A 19,525-nucleotide genomic window follows, 5' to 3' on the forward strand; every position below is an offset into this window, starting at 1 on the left:
TATTGGACCTCATTCTGACAAACAAGGAAGAATTAGTTGCTGACCTAAGACCAGCAATTACCTAGGCAACAGTGATCGCAATCAGGGTACATTTACTTTGTGCAAAGAGAACACAGCACTGACCAATAATATATATATTTGGAACTCTAAAAGAGCCAGTTTTCCAACTTTAAAACAACTGTCAGCATAATTGAGAACATTAAATTTAAAGTGGGAAGTGTTAATGAAAACTGGGAACTGTTTAAGGACATCCTACCAGATACCTAAACAGCCATGATTCCACTGACATGAAAAAAAGTTACACTGGACAAGAAGCCATCCTGGTTAAAAGTTGATGTAAAAGCAGTAATAAAATAAATAAGAATGGAAGAGAGAGGAAGTAAATTGCAGTGAATATAAGTTACAAATTAAAAATGTAGTTGACTTAAGGGAAGCTAAAGGATTCCCTTAATGAAATATTAATGTCCAACAGGGTTAAAGACAGTCAGAAGAAATTTTTAACAATTATTAGGAACAAGAAAAACCCTGTGTCAGGTCCATTCCTAGATGCAGACTGTAAAACTGTAAATAGTGATGCAGAAGAGGCTGAAGTATTCAATAGATATTACTGGTCTATATTTGAAACAAACCAGAAGGATATGTCCATCCCATATGGTATTGCGGATGGAACAAAAAGTTTACCATATGTAACAAAGGAGGATATGATGCAACATCTGCTAAACACTTTCAATTCCACAGGCCAGATAACTTACACCCAAGAGTCTTCCAAGAACAAGCTGAGGAGCTCTCTGAATCAGGCTTGACAAAGCCCTGGCCGGGATGATTTAGTCGGGGATCGGTCCTGCTTTGAGCAGGGGGTTGGACTAGATGACCTCCTGAGGTCCCTTCCAACCCTGATATTCTATGATTCTATGAATCACTAAGGTTAATTTTTAACAAACCTTGGATATCTGGCAAAACTGCAAAGGACTGGAGGGCTGCCGACCCTTTAGTGTTAATATGCATTTAAAAAATAAAAAAGAGGAAGAGAGAGAGGGAGAGCGCACACAAAACGGATGACCCAGGGAACTATAGACCAGTTAGCTTGACATCAATCCTGGGTAAGATAATGGAATGGTTAACTCAGGACTTTCAAAGTATTAGAGGCTAAAAATATAATTAATGCCAGTCAGAAGGCAGATTTTGCCCAACGACCCTGGGTGGTTGTTGGTTTGTTTTGGTTCATTGGAGATCTAGCTGATAAAAGGCAACTATGCTGATACAGTATACTTGGATTTCTCCCAGGCATTTGACTTCGTTCCACATGACATTTTGATTTAAAAATTTGCATTATATGGAACTAACAGGGCTTACACATTAGATGGATTAAAATTGGCTCAGTTACAGATCTCAAAATATTGGTGCTAACTGGGAAAACAACAAGGAGCAGGGCATATCTAGCAGGGTCTCTAGCAGGGATAAGTGCTTGGTCCAGCACTATTCAGCTGGTTTTTTTTAAATTAATCTAGATAATTAAATGAAATCTGTGCTGGTAATATTTGCAGATGACAAAGATTGGGGGGTATTAAATAACAAGGACAGATGGATTACTGATAGAATGATGCGATTCACCTTTGTAGACCATTACAATCCAACAAAACGTGTTTTAACAAAGTAATACATCTGGAAACAAAGAATGCAACCTGTATCTATCCAGATGGGAGACTGGCTGGCAAAGCTGTGACTCAGAGAAGGGATTTGAGGTGATTACCTACAATGACCCCTAACATGAGCACTCATTGCAATGCTGTGGCAAAAAGGGCTAATGTGACCCTTGGATGTATAAGAAGGGGACATAAAGTAGAAGTAGGGAAGAGATCTTGCCTCTGTACTTCTTATTGATAAGATCAATGCTAGAGTACTGTGTCCAGTTCACTTGAAAAAGGATGCGAAAATATTAGCAAGATTTTGAAAGAGGATCCCAAAACATGATCCAGTGGATGAAAAACAAACCTTACACTGTGAGGCTTAAGGAACTAAACTTATCACAGAAAAGGTTCAGGGGTGACCTAATCTCTGTGTAGAGGTACTTACACATGGAAAAAGATATCTGATAGCGTGGGAGTTTTCAACCTTGCTGACAAAAGCATAACAGCTTCCAGCCATTGGATTTTGAAGCTAGACAAACTCAACCTTGAAACAAGATGCAATCTCTTAGCAGTAAACAAAATTCAACATTAGAACAGCTTACCAGGGAAGGTGGTAGTTCTGACACCGCTTGGAGTCATTAGATGTAATTAGATATCTTTCTAAAAGCATGCTTGAATTCAGCTTCTGGGATAAATTCGTGTGTGTGTAAGTGCGTGTGTGTGTACGTGTAAAAGAGACACAGAGAAGTTTAGGCTGGTTGGTCTTGATGGTGAATCACGCTGTTCATTCCCTTCCTTCACAGGCCATGGGGAGAACAGGAAGCTATGCATTGCGCTGAACATATTCATAACGCTTGTAGCTCTGCATTAAGACAATAACTGTGATCAAATCTCATGCTTCAGACAGATGCCTACAGGGGTCAGGAAAGATATTCCCACCCACCCCAGTGGACAATTGGCCTGATATATTCCTGCCTTTCTCTAAAGGATCAGAGATTAGCCAGAGCTGGTAATGGGACATGGAATGGAATGGACTAGTGCTCTGAGTTGGTACTGAATGCATCCGATCAAGTGAGCCGTAACTCACGAAAGCTCATGCTCAAATAAATTTGTTAGTCTCTAAGGTGCCACAAGTACTCCTTTTCTTTTTGAGTTGGTACAGATAATCCTATTTCTTAGATGCACCAGCCAAGCAGGCTCAGGGTCCAACTGATCACCAGATTTTGTCGTGGGAAGGAATTCCACCCCACCCTCCCCCAGATCAGACTGGCAGGGACCTCGGGAGGACTCTCACTATCACCTTCCTCTACAGCAGTGCTTTTCAAAGTACTGGGTCACAGCATGTAAGGCACTGGGTTGCTTTGCTCAGCACCCAGGGACCCTAGCGGCTCTGGCCAGCACTGCCGACTGGGGTGTTAAAAGTCCCGTTGACGGTGCTGCCCAGCTAAGGCAGGCTACTGCCCACTTGTTCCAACACCGCGCTGTGCCCTGGAAGCGGCCAGCAGCGGGTCCAAGTACTAGGCGGGGGGCCATGGGCCTCCGCGCACTGCCCCCACCCCCCATTGGCCAATTCCTGGCCAATGGTAGCTGTGGGGAGGGCGGTGCCTGTGGGCAAAAGCCACGCAGAGCCGCTTGCGCGCCTCCACCTAAGAGCTGGACTTGCTGCTGGCCGCTTCCAGGGTGCAGCACAGTCCATGGTGCAAGGACACGCGGGAAGCCTGCCTCTGCACCCAGCTGCGCTGCTGACCGGGAGCTGCTGGAGGTAAGCCTGGGCCCCAACCCCCTGTCCCAGCCCTGAGCCCCTCCCCCAAACCTGGAACCCCTTCCTGCACCCCAAACACCTCATCCCCGGCCCCACCCCAGAGCCTGTACCCCAAGCCCAGAGCCCTGACCCCCTCCTGCACCCCAACCCCCTGTCCCAGCCCTGAACCCCTCATTTCTGGCCCTCACCCTGCAGCCCCTCCAACATCCCAAACCCCTCAGCTCCATTGGGTCGCGGGCATCAACAATTTTCTTCAACTGGGTCCCCAGAAAAAAAGTTTGAAAACCATTGCTCTACAGCATGGATCCCCTGCTAGGATCATCTAGGCACATTTCACCTAATCAATTCCTTGACATGGCAGGGACTTCAGGCATTGATGACATATCTCCTATTCTTTGCCTATGGCACTCAATGTTTAGTCTCCTGAGGACCGAAACGCTTTAGTCTAGCTAAAGTCATTGAGCCCAATATAAGGATATCGGGATGAACGGCCCAGAATTCACAGCAGGCTTCAGACTCGATGATCTTATGGTCCCTTCTGGCCTTAAACTCGATGGAACCTTAACTGTCTGTTAAGGAAGCTTTTTGGCCATGGATTCTTCTTTAGTTCAAATGGTACAGCAACTGCTTAGATATCCAAAGGTTAAAGCCTAGTATGGCTAGATTCCTTACAGTGTCACCATTGTGCCACCATTCACACTCATCTAACAGTCTGGTGCACAAGCATATTCTAATGCACCAAAAAGAGACCAAAGTGCATGCAAAGGTTTATGAAGTAGGCCACTTTCAGGGCATACACCTTTCACTGTACACCATACCACTCTATGCCAAGCACAACGTAAGAGTTAAACTCACTAGAATCATGATCTCTGAAGACAGCACAGATCCGTCAGTCATCAGGATTACAGAGAATTTCATGCTGCTGGTAGTACAAAGACTGAGCAGAATGGCAAGGGAGATGAACACCACACCACAAAAGCTGAAGAGTCATTCAGTCAGGACAAAACCATTGGTTATAGACGGTGGAGAAAGAGTATATAGAATTACATAAAGAAACAGTACATTTTGGGTGTCAAGTCAAGTACTTAAGTCAGTAAATGCCAACCTTAATTCTGCTCTCTCATGTGTATGCTGTATAGCCATTAATTACATGGTAAGGGCACACACTGCATAATAAGGAAAAAAGAATACTGAATGCCTGGGCAACCCTACTTTTGGTATTTCTTAAGTTTCTTAAGACTTTACAACCTTAACTTCCTTTTAACAGGTTTTGTATGTAGTTCCCCCTAGGGTTTGGGGCCAGGGTGGGGTGGGGGTTAATGTAAATTAACTTCCTCTCTGAAAGAAGAAGTTGCGTGAGTATTGGGGGTGGGGGGCGGGGCGGGAATCAACTACATGTACCACACACACACTTAGAATCGAAAGGGAACCTGCGGCTCGCCTGGACTTAGGAAAGCTGGCATTTTTACACCAGTAACGGTAAGTGCTCCTTTGGATCAATAAAACATAAACTGTAACGTTCCTGGTAACATCTTATGTACTAACAGATAACAACAGAAAAAGAGTTATCAGTCTGTGAGATCAGTAAGCTGCATCTTAAACAGGATCCTTTGCCGTGTATTTGTACAGCTGCTACTTCATCCTGAAGTCATCTCATTGTGTCTGGGCATTATAGGGATATGAAACCTGCTCAGAAAGCAGGCCTTTTAGAAGCTATTCTGCTAGGCTGTGTCCTGTAGCAACCAACAGTATCATGCATTCACATGTTAAATTCCTGGAGATCTGGGATGTCACGTGTACTGACTTAAAAGGGTGAACAAGAAGTTTGCATTTGTCATTACCACATGAAGAATCATGTTGGAATTAAAATCATCAGTCATTTTAGCGTACTACACACAAAGCTAAATGAACAAAAGATAAAAACATACAAAAAAAACACCAAGGAAATTCAAAGCCGATACTAACATCTTGCCATGCACCACGTACAGTACAAAGCACAGATAGCATACGTAAATTAAAATCAGATTGTGATCTGTTTGGGTAGGAACCATGTCTTTCAACAGGCTCTGGAACGCCTCAACACTTTCTGATGCTGTTGAGAAGAGAAGAGAAAAGAGGATGAAGATACACAGCATTCTCAACAGACTGACAGGCACACTGCATTCATTTCAAAACCTTACTCAGCTTGTTCCTTCCATTCAGAATGAAAGCACTTCCCCCAGGATATTAATAGCAGTAGCTATTAATATTTATATTGTAGTAGCACCCAAAGGCCCCAATCAGGACTGAAGCACTATTGTGCTGGTTACTGAACACACACACAAAGACAATTCCTGCCCAGAAGGTCTTACAATCTAAAGACAGGTTTCAGAGAAGCAGCCGTGTTAGTCTGTATCCGCAAAAAGAAAAGGAGGACTTGTGGCACCTTAGAGACTAACAAATTTATTTGAACATAAGCTTTCATGAGCTACAGTACTCCTTTTCTTTTTACAGTCTAAAGTATCTTCTAACCTACTCAAATACTAGACAAGTTAAAAACAAACTCCATAACAGCATTCCTTCTGTCTGAATGATGTTGTAAGGGGGAGCCGGGTACTTATAGCTCACTCACTCAGTCATTAGACAAGATGCAATAAGAAACCAAGAGAGGTGGAAGTGAGGAGTACCCTGTACTACAGAAATAGTGTAGTGAAAAAAACAGTTGCAGACCAAAGTTATAAGCAAAGGAACATTACATAATCAGCATGTATTTGAGTAACTGCTTTCATAACTTAAAAATAAGGACAAGCTTTTTTCAATTGGATGGAGGAGACATCCTTCAAGATGACAGATAACTGGCAAGTACTGAAGGTAATAGAGAAAGGGAAAATGAGGATTGATGTAAGGAAGAAATAAGGAGATGCTGTATAGAGAATGTAAAAATCCAGAGATGGAAAGAGAAGCCCGCTGAAGAAATTCAAAAGCTCCTGGAGAGAGAGACCACCTTGCTTTACCTGTTTGCCACAAGCAAAAAGGATCAAAAAATACACAGTGAACAAAACCTCATCCCAGAACAGATACAAATAATTCCAAAGGTCAATTAGTTTGGACAATATAATTAAGGATCCCATTCCAAAAAAAATAATAAAACCTAAAAATTGCAAGCCTATAATTGGTATATCAGATGCATGAACTTTGTTCTTGTACCGATTGATAATCCAAAGCCGTGAAGAGGATCTGTAAATAGTTACAAATTCAACCCCTACAGTATGCTGAAGCTCCAGCAATTGATTGGATTTATTCCCATCACTCTACTACCGTCATACTTGAAACACACAAAACCAAAACCACATCACCATGTAACAACTACTTCATAAGCATTTAAAGAGGGACCGGCAAGAGTTCCTATACTTACTTGTGTCCTCCCATCTGAGAAGGTGCAGCTTCCATGCAGAGTAATAAAGAAATCCAAGTACCAGAAAGAGACAAAGGGCTAGCAGCAGGTTACGCATAAACACCAACAATCCCATCTTCATACGAAATCTGCTCTTCTACATGATCTGGAGAAGAAAAACAGTTTGAACCTTGAACCATCTAGCTTGCAATTCATTCAAGAGCAAGTGCACTATAAACATGAGAAACTCAAGAAGCAAGTCAATGTTCTGAGCAATGTAAAACTCATACAAGTTATCTAAACATGATGCCAGTGAAAGTAACATTAACATAACTTTGGTCTCAATCAGTAACTCCCATTCTGAAGAGCCAATTAGGACGCTACATAAGAACAAGAAGCCTGCTCAGTTCACTTTCATAGAATCATAGACTTTAAGGTCAGAAGGGACTATTATGATCGTCTAGTCTGACCTCCTGCACAACGCAGGCCATGGAATCTCACCCACCAACTCCTGTAACAAACCCCTAACTTATGTCTGAGCTATTGAAGTCCTCAAATCATGGTTTAAAGACTTCACGGTGTAGAGAATCCTCCAGCAAGTGACCCGTGCCCCACGCTGCAGAGGAAGGCGAAAAACCCCCAGGGCCTCTGCCAATCTGCCCTGGGGAAAAATTCCTTCCCGACCCCAAATATGGCGATCAGCTAAACCCTGAGCATGTGGGCAAGACTCACCAGCCAGACACCCAGGAAAGAATTCTCTGTAGTAACTCAGATCCCACCCTATCCAGCGTCCCATCACAGGCCATTGGGCATATCTGCCGCTAGTAGTCGAAGATCAATTAATTGCCAAAATTAGGCTATCCCATCATATCATATCCTCCATAAACTTATCAAGCTTTGTCTTGAAGCCAGATATGTCTTTTGCCCCCACTGCTTCCCTTGGAAGGTTATTCCAGAAATTCACTCCTCTGATGGTTAGAAACCTTCATCTAATTTCAAGTCTAAACTTCCCGATGGCTAGTTTATATCCATTTGTTCTTGTGTCCACATTGCTACTGAGCTTAAATAATTCTTCTCCCTCCATGGTATTTATCCCTCTGATATATTTATAGAGAGCAATCAGATCTCCCCTCAGCCTTCTTTTGGTTAGGCTAAACAAGCCAAGCTCATTGAATCTCCTTTCATAAGACAGGTTTTCCATTCCTCGGATCATCTTCTTAGCCCTTCTCTGAATCTGTTCCAGTTTGAATTCATCCTTCTTAAACATAGGAGACCAGAACTGCACACAATATTCCAGATGAGGTCTCATCAGTGCCTTGTATAATGGTACTAACACCTCCCTATCTCTACTGGAAATACCTTGCCTAATGCATCCCAAGACCGCATTAGCTTTTATCACGGCCATATCACATTGGCGGCTCATAGTCATCCTGTGATCAACCAATACTCCAAGGTCCGTCTTCTCCTCTGTTACTTCCAAGTAATGCAGCCCCAGTTTATAACAGAAATTCTTGTTATTAATCCCTAAATGGATGACCTTGCACTTTTCACTATTAAATTTCAACCTATTACTATTACTCCAGTTTACAAGGTCATCCAGATCTTCCTGTATGATATCCCGGTCCCTCTCTGTATTGGCAATACCTCCCAGCTTCGTGTCATCCGCAACTTTATTAGCACATTCCTGCTTTTTGTGCCAAGGTCAGTAATAAAAAGATTAAATAAGACTGGACCCAAAACCGATCCCTGAGGAACTCCACTAGTAACCTCCTTCCAGTCTGACAGTTCACCTTTCAGTGTGACCTGCTGTAGTCTTCCCTTTAATCAGTTCCTTATCCGCCTTTCAATTTTCATATTGATCCCCATCTTTTCCAATTTAGCTAATAATTCTCCATGTGAAACCGTATCAAATGCCTTACTGAAATTGAGGTAAATTAGATCCACTGTGTTCCCTTTGTCTAAAAAATCTGTTACCTTCTCAAAGAAGGAGATCAGGTTGGTTTGACACGATCTACCTTTTGTTAAGCCATGTTGTATTTTGTCCCAATTACCATTGACCTCAACGTCCTTAACTACTTTCTCCTTCAAAATTTTTTCCAAGACCTTGCATGCTACAGATGTCAAACTAACAGGCCTGTAGTTACCCGGATTGCTTTTTTTACCTTTCTTAAAAATAGGAACTATGTTAGCAATTCTCCAGTCAGGTACAACCCCTGAGTTTACAGATTGATTAAAACTTCTTGCTAACGGACTTGCAATTTCATGTGCCAGTTCCTTTAATATTCTTGGATGAAAATTATCCGGGCCTCCCGATTTAGTCCCATTAAGCTGTTCGAGTTTGGCTTCTAGCTCGGGTGTGGTAATATCTACCTCCATATCCTCATTCCCATTTGTCATCCTACCATTATCCCTCAGCTCCTCATTAGCCTCATTAAAGACTGAGGCAAAGTATTTGTTTAGATATTGGGCTATGCCTAGATTATCCTTAACCTCCACTCCATCCTCAGTGTTAAGCGGTCCCAATTCTTTCTTTGTTTTCTTCTTATTTATATGGCTATAGAACCTTTTAGTATTGCTTTTAATTCCCTTTGCAAGGTCCAACTCTACATGGCTTTTGGCCTTTCTCACTTTATCCCTACATATTCTGACCTCAGTAAGGTAGCTTTCCTGGCTAATCCCTCTTCCACTCCTTGTAGGCTTTCTGCTTTTTCTTAATCACCTCTCTGAGATGCTTGCTCATCCAGCTTGGTCTACAACTCCTGCCGATGAATCTTTTCCCCCTTTCTTGGGATGCAGGCTTCTGATAGTTTCTGCAACTTTGACTTGAAGTAATTCCAGGCCTCCTCCGCCTTTAGATCCAGAAGTTTTTCAGTCCAATCCACTTCCCTCACTAATTTTCTTAATTTTTTAAAGTTAGCCTTTTTGAAATCAAAAACCCTAGTCACAGATCTATTTTTGTTTATCCTTCCATTTAGTTTGAACTGAATTAGCTCATGATCGCGCTAACCAAGGTTGTCCCCTACTATCATTTCTTCTTTGAGGTCCTCACTGCTCACCAAAACCAAATCTAAAATGGCATCCTCTCTTGTCGGTTCAGCAACTACTTGGTGAAGGAATCCATCAGCTATTGCATCCAGGAAAATCTGAGCCCTATTATTATTACTAGCACTTGTCCTCCAGTCTCTATCTGGGAAGTTAAAGTCTTCCATGATCACACAATTCCCATTAGTATTTACTTCTTTAAAAACATTAAAGAGGTCTCTATCCATATCCAGATTGGATCCTGGCAGTCTCTAGCACACCCCAAGCACTATCCCAGGGCAGGCTCTAGCAGCTTTCTTCCCCAGTGTGATTTTTGCCCAGACAGACTCTGTCTTATCCATTCCATCACTTCTTATTTCTTTTCAGTCTACCTCATCATTGATATACAATGCTACTCCACCACCTTTGCCTTTATTTCTGTCTTTCCTAAACAGCACTTACCCTTCAATACCCGTACTGCAGTCATGACTACTATTCCACCATGTTTCTGTTATCCCTATAATATCTGGTTTCACTTTCTGCACCAGTAGCTCTAGTTCCTCCATTTTGTTACCTAGGCTCCTCGCATTAGTGTACAAACATCTTAATTTTTGCAGTTTGGCTTTGCTCACATTCTTTACCCGATTGGGCACAGACATTCTACCACCAATATTACCTATTAGATTGGTATGTACACTGCCCTTCCGCCTTATGTCCATTCTCCTACCCATGGCTGTATCCTCTCTTACTTTGTTTTCTTCCCTCTCAAAAAGAATAACTGGCATGGAGATTACCTGGACATCTCCCAACCATCTCCCCCGAATTCCTAGTTTAAAGCTCTCTTGATCAGTTGTGCCATCCTCCATCCTAGAAGTCTATTTCCCACCTTACTCAGGTGAAGTCCATCCCGAGAGAACAGTCCTCTGACCATGAATGCTTCCCAGTGGCCATACATCCCAAAGCGCTCCTTATAGCACCACTGCCTGAGCCATCTGTTGAGCATCATAATCTTGTCACACCTTTGTTGCCCTTCTCTAGGAACACGCAGAATCCCACTGAAGATCACCTAAGCCTCAATTTCCTTTAGCATCTTCCCCAGCCTGGCGTAGTCTCCCTTGATATGTTCCAGCAAGAAGCTAGCCATATCATTTGTTCCCACATGAAGGATAATCAATGGACTCTTTCCCGCTCCCGTTAGGATCCTCTTCAGCCTCAGGTCCACATCCCGTATCTTAGCACCCAGCAGACAGCACACCCTTCTGTTCTCTGGATCAGCTCTTGTTACAGGCCTGTCTATTCTTCTCAGTAATGAGTCCCCAATCACGTAGACCTGCCTTTACCTGGCGATGGTGCGATTCTCCAGTCTATCCTCTGTTCCATCTGGCTGCAAGTCCTCTCGATTCCTATTGTCCCTTGCAATCCTCTTTAACCCATCCCGTATCCTCCTAGGACTCATAAATGGTGTTGTTATCTCCATTGACTCCTGCCCTCTTCCAATAGGATGATCTGCTCTTCTCTTTTTCCTTGCTCACTCACCTTCAGTGACCACCTGCTGTGCCCCTTCTTCATTTTCCAACTCCGCAAACCTGTTCTTGAGCTCTATTTCTCCTTCACTGCCCCGTCTTTTCCTCTGCCTGGTTCTCTTAGTCACATGCTTCCACAGTCCACTTTCCTCACCCAGCAGTATCCCCTCAGAGTACTTCGGTCCTGCTTCCATCTGCAAGTCTGAGCTTTTCCCTTCAGCCTCCTCATGTCTTTGCCCCATCATCTGCTCAAACCCCCTTCTAAACTCAGCCACAGTCTCCACCTGCATCTCCAATCCTAGCATCTTCTCTTCCATCAGCTCTATCAGGTGGCACTTCATGCAGACTAAATTCTTTTCAGGTACCCCCTCCAGGATCATGTACATGCCACAGCTTCTACATCCAGTCATCTTCAATGTGTCTTCCACTGCTTGGGTCACTCCCACTGCTGCCTCTGTGTCTGTCATCGCCTTCCCACCTAAGTCCTGTCAGTCTGGGAAACACGAACCACACCAAACCACCCACCCACAGCAAAACAAGCCCCCAACGAGCACGAAAACACTACCAGACCACCCCACACTCCCTTCTCTAGCTTGTCTGTTCCTCTGCCTGGCTCTTGGTCTTCCCCCCAGACTCACCTTTCAAACTCCCCCGTTTACAGCTCTGTTTGCTGGCTCCTGTGCCGCTGCAGCTGTCTGTGCTGCTGCCTGGCTGGGTGGCTGCCTTGATAGGACCCCTACTCAGAGAAGCCCCGCCCCCTAATCAGGGCTCAGCTTCTCTCCCAGCACGCCACCCCGACAAGCCTCTGTAAATACCAATACAAATACACATACTTTCTCCTCCAACAGAATACCTTTCAATCCACTGTGTGTGTGCATAACATAAGAATGGCCATACTGGGTCAGACCAAAGGTCCATCCAGCCCAGTATCCTGTCTGCCAACAGCGGCCAATGCCAGGTGCCCCAGAGGGAGTGAACCGAACAGGTAATAATCAAGCGATCTCTCTCCTGCCATCCATCCCCACCCTCTGACAAACAGAGGCTAGGGACACCATTCCTTACCCATCCCAGCTAATAGCCATTAATGGACCTATCCTCCATGGATTTATCCAGTTCTCTTTTAAACCCTGTTATAGTCCTAGCTTTCACAACCTCCTCAGGAAAGGAGTTCCACAGGTTGACTGTGCACTGTGTGAAGAAGAACTTCCTTTGATTTGTTTTAAACCTGCTGCTCATTAATTTCATTTGGTGGCCTCTAGTTCTTATATTATGGGAACAAGTAAATAACTTTTCCTTATTCACTTCCTCCACACCAGGCATGATTTTATAGACCTATCATATCCCCCCTTAGTCTCCTCTTTTCCAAGCTGAAAAGTCCTAGCCTCTTTAATCTCTCCTCATATGGGACCCATTCCAAACCCCTAATCATTTTAGTTGCCCTGCTCTGAACCTTTTCTAATGCCAGTATATCTTTTTTGAGATGAGGAGACCACATCTGTATGCAGTATTCAAGATGTGGGCATACCATGGATTTATATAAGGGCAATAAGATATTCTCCGTCTTATTCTCTATCCCCTTTTTTAATGATTCCTAACATCCTGTTTTGCTTTTTTGACTGCCACTGCACTGCGTGGACGTCTTCAGAGAACTATCCACGATGACTCCAAGATCTTTCTCCTGATTAGCTGTAGCTAAACTAGCCCCCATCATATTGTATGTATAGTTGAGGTTATTTTTTCATTTATCCACATTAAATTTCATTTGCCATTTTGTTGCCCAATCACTTAGTTTTGTGAGATCTTTTTGAAGTTCTTAACTATCTTGAGCAGTTTAGTATCATCTGCAAACTTTGCCACCTCACTGTTTACTCCTTTCTCCAGATAATCTATGAATAAATTGAATAGGATTGGTCCTAGGACTGTCCGTTGGGGAACACTGCTAGTTACCCCTCTCCATTCTGAAAATGTACCATTTATCCCTACCCTTTGTTCCCTGTCTTTTAACCAGTTCTCAATCCATGAAAGGATCTTCCCTCTTATCCCATGACAACTTAATTTACGTAAGAGCCTTTGGTGAGGGACTTTGTCAAAGGCTTTCTGGAAATCTAAGTACACTATGTCCACTGGATCTCCCTTGTCCACATGTTTGTTGACCCCTTCAAAGAACTCTAATAGATTAGTAAGACATGATTTCCCTTTACAAAAACCATGTTGACTTTTGCCCAACAATTTAGGTTCTTCTATGTGTCTGACAATTTTATTCTTTACTATTGTTTCAACTAATTTGCCCGGATGTTAGACTTACCGGACTGTAATTGCCGGGATCACCTCTAGAGCCCTTCTTAAATATTGGCGTTACATTAGCTATCTTCCAGTCATTGGGTACAGAAGCTGATTTAAAGGACAGGTTACAAACCACAGTTAATAGTTCTGCAATTAGGGTGTCTGGAATGATAGATTTCATTTCCCTCAACTACCCACATAATCCTGTTACAGGTTCCTTAATTAGCAAAATGGAAGAAAACTCACTTGTGTGCTTAAATTTTACATCTACTACTCTCACCAGTAGGAGGCAGCACAAAAAAAACCATTTCAAGACTTCAACTGATGTCATCCCCAAGGTGTTAATTAGTTAATCTTGCAGTATAGACTACATTAAGCACTCTATACCAACATGCTGGTTAAATTAAAAAAAAACTTGAAGTAACTGGGGGAGGGTTTAGGACATCAGTTTCCTAGAAGTGAAAAACTCCGTATACTACTGCCAGTCTAATCAGAGTAACAGTGACCAAAAATCATTATCCAAAGACTGTGTGGTAACCTGTATGAAAGGAATTGATAGTTAAAATATGGATGGAAAAGCGTACACAATACCAAAAGCCACCATCACAACTGGTACCCTTCCTGAGAGTGTCAGCAGATGGGATTAAGACTGAGTAGAATACAAAATTGAACTTTCCATTCTTTCCTATAGATGGGCCCTTTATATGAGACTGAAACACATAGACAAGGCAATATGGGAAAGTTCACAAAACAGCTTCCTAGGGAAGGAAAATAGACTAGTATCCTGTGTGGTGAAAATGAGAAAGACTAGAGGAAGAAGATGGTTGATTTCCGAAGTCTAAGGCCTGGTCTACACTACGAGTTTAGGTCAAATTTAACAGTGTTACCTCGATTTAACCCTGCATGCGTCCACACGACAAAGCCCTTTTTTTCGACCTAAAGGGCTCTTAAAATCGATTTCTTTACTCCACCCCCGACGAGGGGATTAGCACTGAAATCGACCTTGCCGGGTTGAATTTGGGATACTGTGGACACAATTTGACAGTACTGGCCTCCGGGAACTATCCCAGAGTGCTCAGTTGTGACCACTCTGGACAGCGCTCTCAACTCAAATGCACTGGCCAGGTAGACAGGAAAAGGCCCGCGAACTTTTGAATCCCATTTCCTGTTTGGTCAGCATGGCGAGCTCACCTGCATAGGTCACCATGCAGAGCCCATCAGCACAGGAAACCATGTAGTCCCAGAATTGCCGAAGAGCTCCAGCATGGACCGAAATGGAGGTACAGGATCTGAGCGCTGTAAGGGGAGACGAATCCATGCTGGCAGAACTCCATTCGAAAAAACAAAATGCCAAAACATTTGAAAAAAATCTCCAGCGGCATGAAGGACAGAGGCTATAACAGGGACCCGCAGCAGTGCTACGTGAAAATTAAGGAGCTCAGGCAAAGCCTACCAAAAAAACAGAGGCAAATGGCCGCTCCTGTTCAGAGCCCCAGACATGCTGCTTCTATGATGAGCTGCACGCCATTCTAGGGGGTGCAGCCACCACTACCCCAACCCTGTGCTTTGACTCCGTCCAAGGAGTGGGAAGCAACATGGAAGCAGGTTTTGGGGGCAAGGAAGATGAGGAGGAGGAGGAGGAGGAGGTTGTAGATAGCTCACAGCAAGGAAGTGGAGAAACCGGTTTCCCCAACAGCCAGGATCTGTTTATCACCCTGGACCTGGAGCCAGTAACCCCCGAACCCACCCACGGCGGGCTCCCGGACCCTGAAGGCGCAGAAGGGACCTCTGGTGAGTGTACCTTTGTAAATATTATACCTGGTTTAAAAGCAAGCGTGTTTAATGATTAATTTGCCCTGGCATTCGCGGCCAGTACAGCTACTGGAAAAGTCTGTTAACGTGTCTGGGGATGGAGCGGAAATCCTCTAGGGACATCTCCATAAAGCTCTCCTGGATGTACTCCCAAAGCCTTTGCAAAAGGTTTCTGGGGAGGGAAGCCTTATTCCATCTTCCATGGTAGGACACTTTACCACGCCAGGCCAGTAGCACATAGTCGGGAATCATTGCAGAACAAAGCATTGCAGCGAATGGTCCCGGTGTTTGCTGGCATTCAAACAACATCCGTTCTTTATCTCTCTGTGTTACCCTCAGGAGAGTGATATCATTCATGGTCTCCTGGATTGAAATAGGGTGGTTTTAATAAGCAGACATTTAGAGGTGCCCGTTCCTGCTACGCTGTTTGCCTGTGGCTGAACAGAAATCTTCCCCGCTGTTAGCCATGCTGTGGTGGGAGGGGTGAAGCCATCATCCCAGAGAATTGGAGGGGGGGTGTTAGTTGGGTTTCTGCTGCACATTAACCCGGAAACCGCAGCCTCTCCTTTTAAATTGCCAACCCATTTTTAATGGCCAACCCAACGGCTGCTTCGTATGGGAAATGAGGGCGCTGCTGTTTGAAACCATTCCCACATGTTACAAAGGTTAAAGAAGCCAAAAGACTGTGGCTTACCATGGCTGCCTGCAAGCCGAATTCTGTTGCCCGGCCCTGCATGAGTGATCTCTCACACCAAACCGGCATACCCTCAATAAGAGGCAAAATGCGACCTTGTAATGAAAGCACTTGTGCTACGTAATGTAAACAGCAAGGTTTACCGTGAAAGAATGTACCCATTGTTCTATAAAATGTGTCTTTTTAACTACCACTCTCCCTTTTTTTTTTTCCTCCACCAGCTGCATATATTTCTCCTTCCCAGAGGCTAGCGAAGATTAGAAGGCAAAAAAAAGGCACTCGCAATGAAATGTTCTCTGACCTCATGCTGTCTTCCCACACTGACAGAGCACAGCAAAATAAGTGGAGGCAGACAATCTCAGAGTGCAGGAAAACACAATACGACCGCAAGGAGAGGTGGCAGGCTGAAGATGGTAGGTGGCGTCAGCTTGCTGAAAGAAGGCAGGAGTCAGTGCTCAGGCTGCTGGAGGATCAAACTCATATGCTCCAGAGTGTGGTTGAGCTACAGAAAAGGCAGCAGCACCACAGATGCCACTACAGCCCCTGTGTAACCAACCACCCTCCTCCCCAAGTTCCATAGCCTCCTCACCCAGGCGCCCAAGAACACGGTGCGGGGGCCTCCGGCCACCCAGCCACTCCACCCCAGAGGATTGCCCAAGCAACAGAAGGCTGGCATTCAATAAGTTTTAAAGTGCTGTGTGGCCTTGTCCTTCCCTCCTCCACCACCCCTACCGGTGCTTCACTCCTCCACCACCCTGCCCGGGCTACCTTGGCAGTTATCCCCCTATTTGTGTGATGAATTAATAAAGAATGCATGAATGTGAAGCAACAATGACTTTATTGCCTCTGCAAGCGGTGATAGAAGGGGGGAGGGGAGGGAAGGGGAGGGGAGGGTGCTTCACTTACAGGAAAGTAGAGTGAACCCAGGGGAGGGGTTTCCATCAAGGAGAAACAAACAGAACTTTCACAGCATACCCTGGCCAGTCATGAAACTGGTTTTCAAAGCTTCTCTGATGCGCACCGTGCCCTCCTGTACTCTTCTAACCGCCCTGGTGTCTGACTGCGTGTAATCAGCGGCCAGGCGATTTGCCTCAACCTCCCACGCCGCCATAAACATCTCCCCTTTACTCTCACAGATATTGTGGAGTGCACAGTAAGCAGTAATAACAATGGGAATATTGGTTTCGCTGAGGTCTAACCGACTCAGTAAACTGCGCCAGCGCGCTTTTAAACATCCAAATGCACATTCTACCACCATTCTGCACTTGCTCAGCCTATAGTTGAATAGCTCCTGACTACTGTCCAGGGTGCCTGTGTATGGCTTCATGAACCATGGCATTGAGTTCCTGAAGATGTGAGCATCATGTACCTTTCCCAGCCATCCCACGTTGATGTTGGTGAAACGTCCCTTGTGATCCACCAGTGCTTGCGGTTTATGTACCGTTGCCTTGGTGCTCCGGTGCCAAGATAGGGATATGGGTTCCGTCAATCGCTCCACCACAGTTAGGGAATCCAATTGCAGCAAAGCCATCCGCTATGACCTGCACATTTCCCAGGGTCACTACCCTTGATAGCAACAGCTCAGTGATAGTGTTGGCTACTTGCATCACAGCAGCCCCCACGGTAGATTTGCCCACTCCAAATTGATTCCCAACTGACCGGTAACTGCCTGGCGCTGCAAGCTTCCACAGAGCTATTGCCACTCGCTTCTCAACTGTGAGGGCTGCTTTCATCTTGGTATTCTTGTGCCTCAGGGCAGGGGAAAGCAAGTCACAAAGTTCCATGAAAGTGCCCTTACGCATGCGAAAGTTTCGCAGCCACTGGGAATCGTCCCAGACCTGCAACACTATGCGGTCCCACCAGTCTTGTTTCCCGGACCCAGAATCAGCGTTCCAGGCCATGAACCTGCCCCATTCGCACCATGATGTGCACATTGCAGGGGCCCGTAATTTGTGAGAAGTCTATGTCCATGTCCTCATCACTCTTGTCACTGCGCTGCAGTCACCTCCTCGCCTGGTTTCACTTTTGTTGCAGGTTATGGTTCTGCATATCCTGCTGGATAATGCGCGCAGTGTTTACAGTGCTCATAATTGCCGCGGTGATCTGAGCGGGCTCCATGTTCCCAGTGCTATGGCGTCTGCGCTGAAAAAAGGCGCGAAACGATTGTCTGCCATTGCTCTGACGGAGGGAGGTGCGACTGACGACATGGCTTACAGGGAATTAAAATCAACAAAGGGGGTGGCTTTGCATCAAGGAGAAACAGAATGGCCCCCTCAAGGACAGAACTCAAAACCCTGGGTTTAGCAGGCCGTTGATTTCACGGAGGGAGGGAGGGGTGAGAAAATGAATACAAATGAACACAAAACAAATCTGGTCTATTTCTTGTTTTGATCCACTTCATCTATCTTTATAAATCTCAGGCTGGCAGCAGACGGTGCAGTATGACTGCTAGCCATCGTCATCTCCTGGCTGCTCACCAGAAGACGGTGCAGTACGACTGCCGGCAGGACTAAATCTCCATGAGATGAAACTTAAAAAGGGAAATGACCTGGCTGAGTCACTCCCATGTCTGCCCAGACGCCCCGACTGACCTCACCGAGGTCGGCTAAAAGAGCACCCAGGAGTACAACGAAGATGGCTACCAATCATAATGCACCGTCTGCTGCCAAAAGGCAATGAGCTGCTGCTGTGTAGCAATGCAGTACCTCATCTGCCAGCACCCAGGAGGCATACGGTGACAGTGAGCTGAGCGGGCTCCATGCTTGCCGTGGTATGGCGTCTGCACGGGTAACCCAGGAAAAAAGGCGCGAAACGATTGTCTGCCGTTGCTTTCATGGAGGGAGGGAGGGAGGGAAGTGGGGGGCCTGACGATATGTACCCAGAACCACCCGTGACAATGTTTTTGCCCCATCAGACATTGGGATTTCAACCCAGAATTCAAATGGGCAGTGGAGACTTCAGGAACTGTGGGATAGCTACCCACAGTGCAATGCTCCGGAAGTCGACGGCAGCCTCGGTACTGTGGACGCACTCCACCGACTAAATGCACTTGGAGCATTTGTGTGCGGACACACACAATCGACTGTATAAAAATGCTTTCTAAGAAACCGACTTCTAAAAATTCGACCTAATTTCGCAGTGTACACATACCCTAACTCTCAGCAATGACAATTAAAGATTTACTCAGTTGCAGTGGACAGATTCAAAAAACCTGTAGCCCATTCAAGGAAGGATGGAAGTACAACTCCCCAATGTGGACCAGTTATATTAGTATAAAAATGCTGTTTCCGAAAGAGACTGTACCTTTACAGGAAGGCAAATAAAGTACACGGGCACAACCCCCTAGTGTGAAATCTGTTACCCCAGTATAACTATTTCAATTTAAAAAAATGCCATACCAATAACCAAAGTAGTTAAACCAATACAAAA

The 19,525-nt window shown here is 44.9% G+C and overlaps 1 protein-coding gene across 3 annotated transcripts in view; it reads right to left on the bottom strand.

Moving 5' to 3' along the window:
* Positions 1-19,525, bottom strand: part of ST3GAL3 (ST3 beta-galactoside alpha-2,3-sialyltransferase 3) — a 388,593-nt gene that overhangs the window by 339,901 nt on the left and 29,167 nt on the right. For all 3 annotated transcript variants that reach the window (XM_043520913.1, XM_037906926.2, XM_043520914.1), the window contains exon 2: positions 6,785-6,929. In XM_043520913.1, the coding sequence (XP_043376848.1) occupies positions 6,785-6,905 (121 nt within the window). In that variant the 5' untranslated portion in view covers positions 6,906-6,929. The remainder of the gene's footprint in view (positions 1-6,784; positions 6,930-19,525) is intronic.

The sequence above is a fragment of the Chelonia mydas genome, chromosome 8 (genome assembly GCF_015237465.2).
Source record: "Chelonia mydas isolate rCheMyd1 chromosome 8, rCheMyd1.pri.v2, whole genome shotgun sequence".
Lineage (NCBI taxonomy): Eukaryota > Metazoa > Chordata > Testudines > Cheloniidae > Chelonia > Chelonia mydas.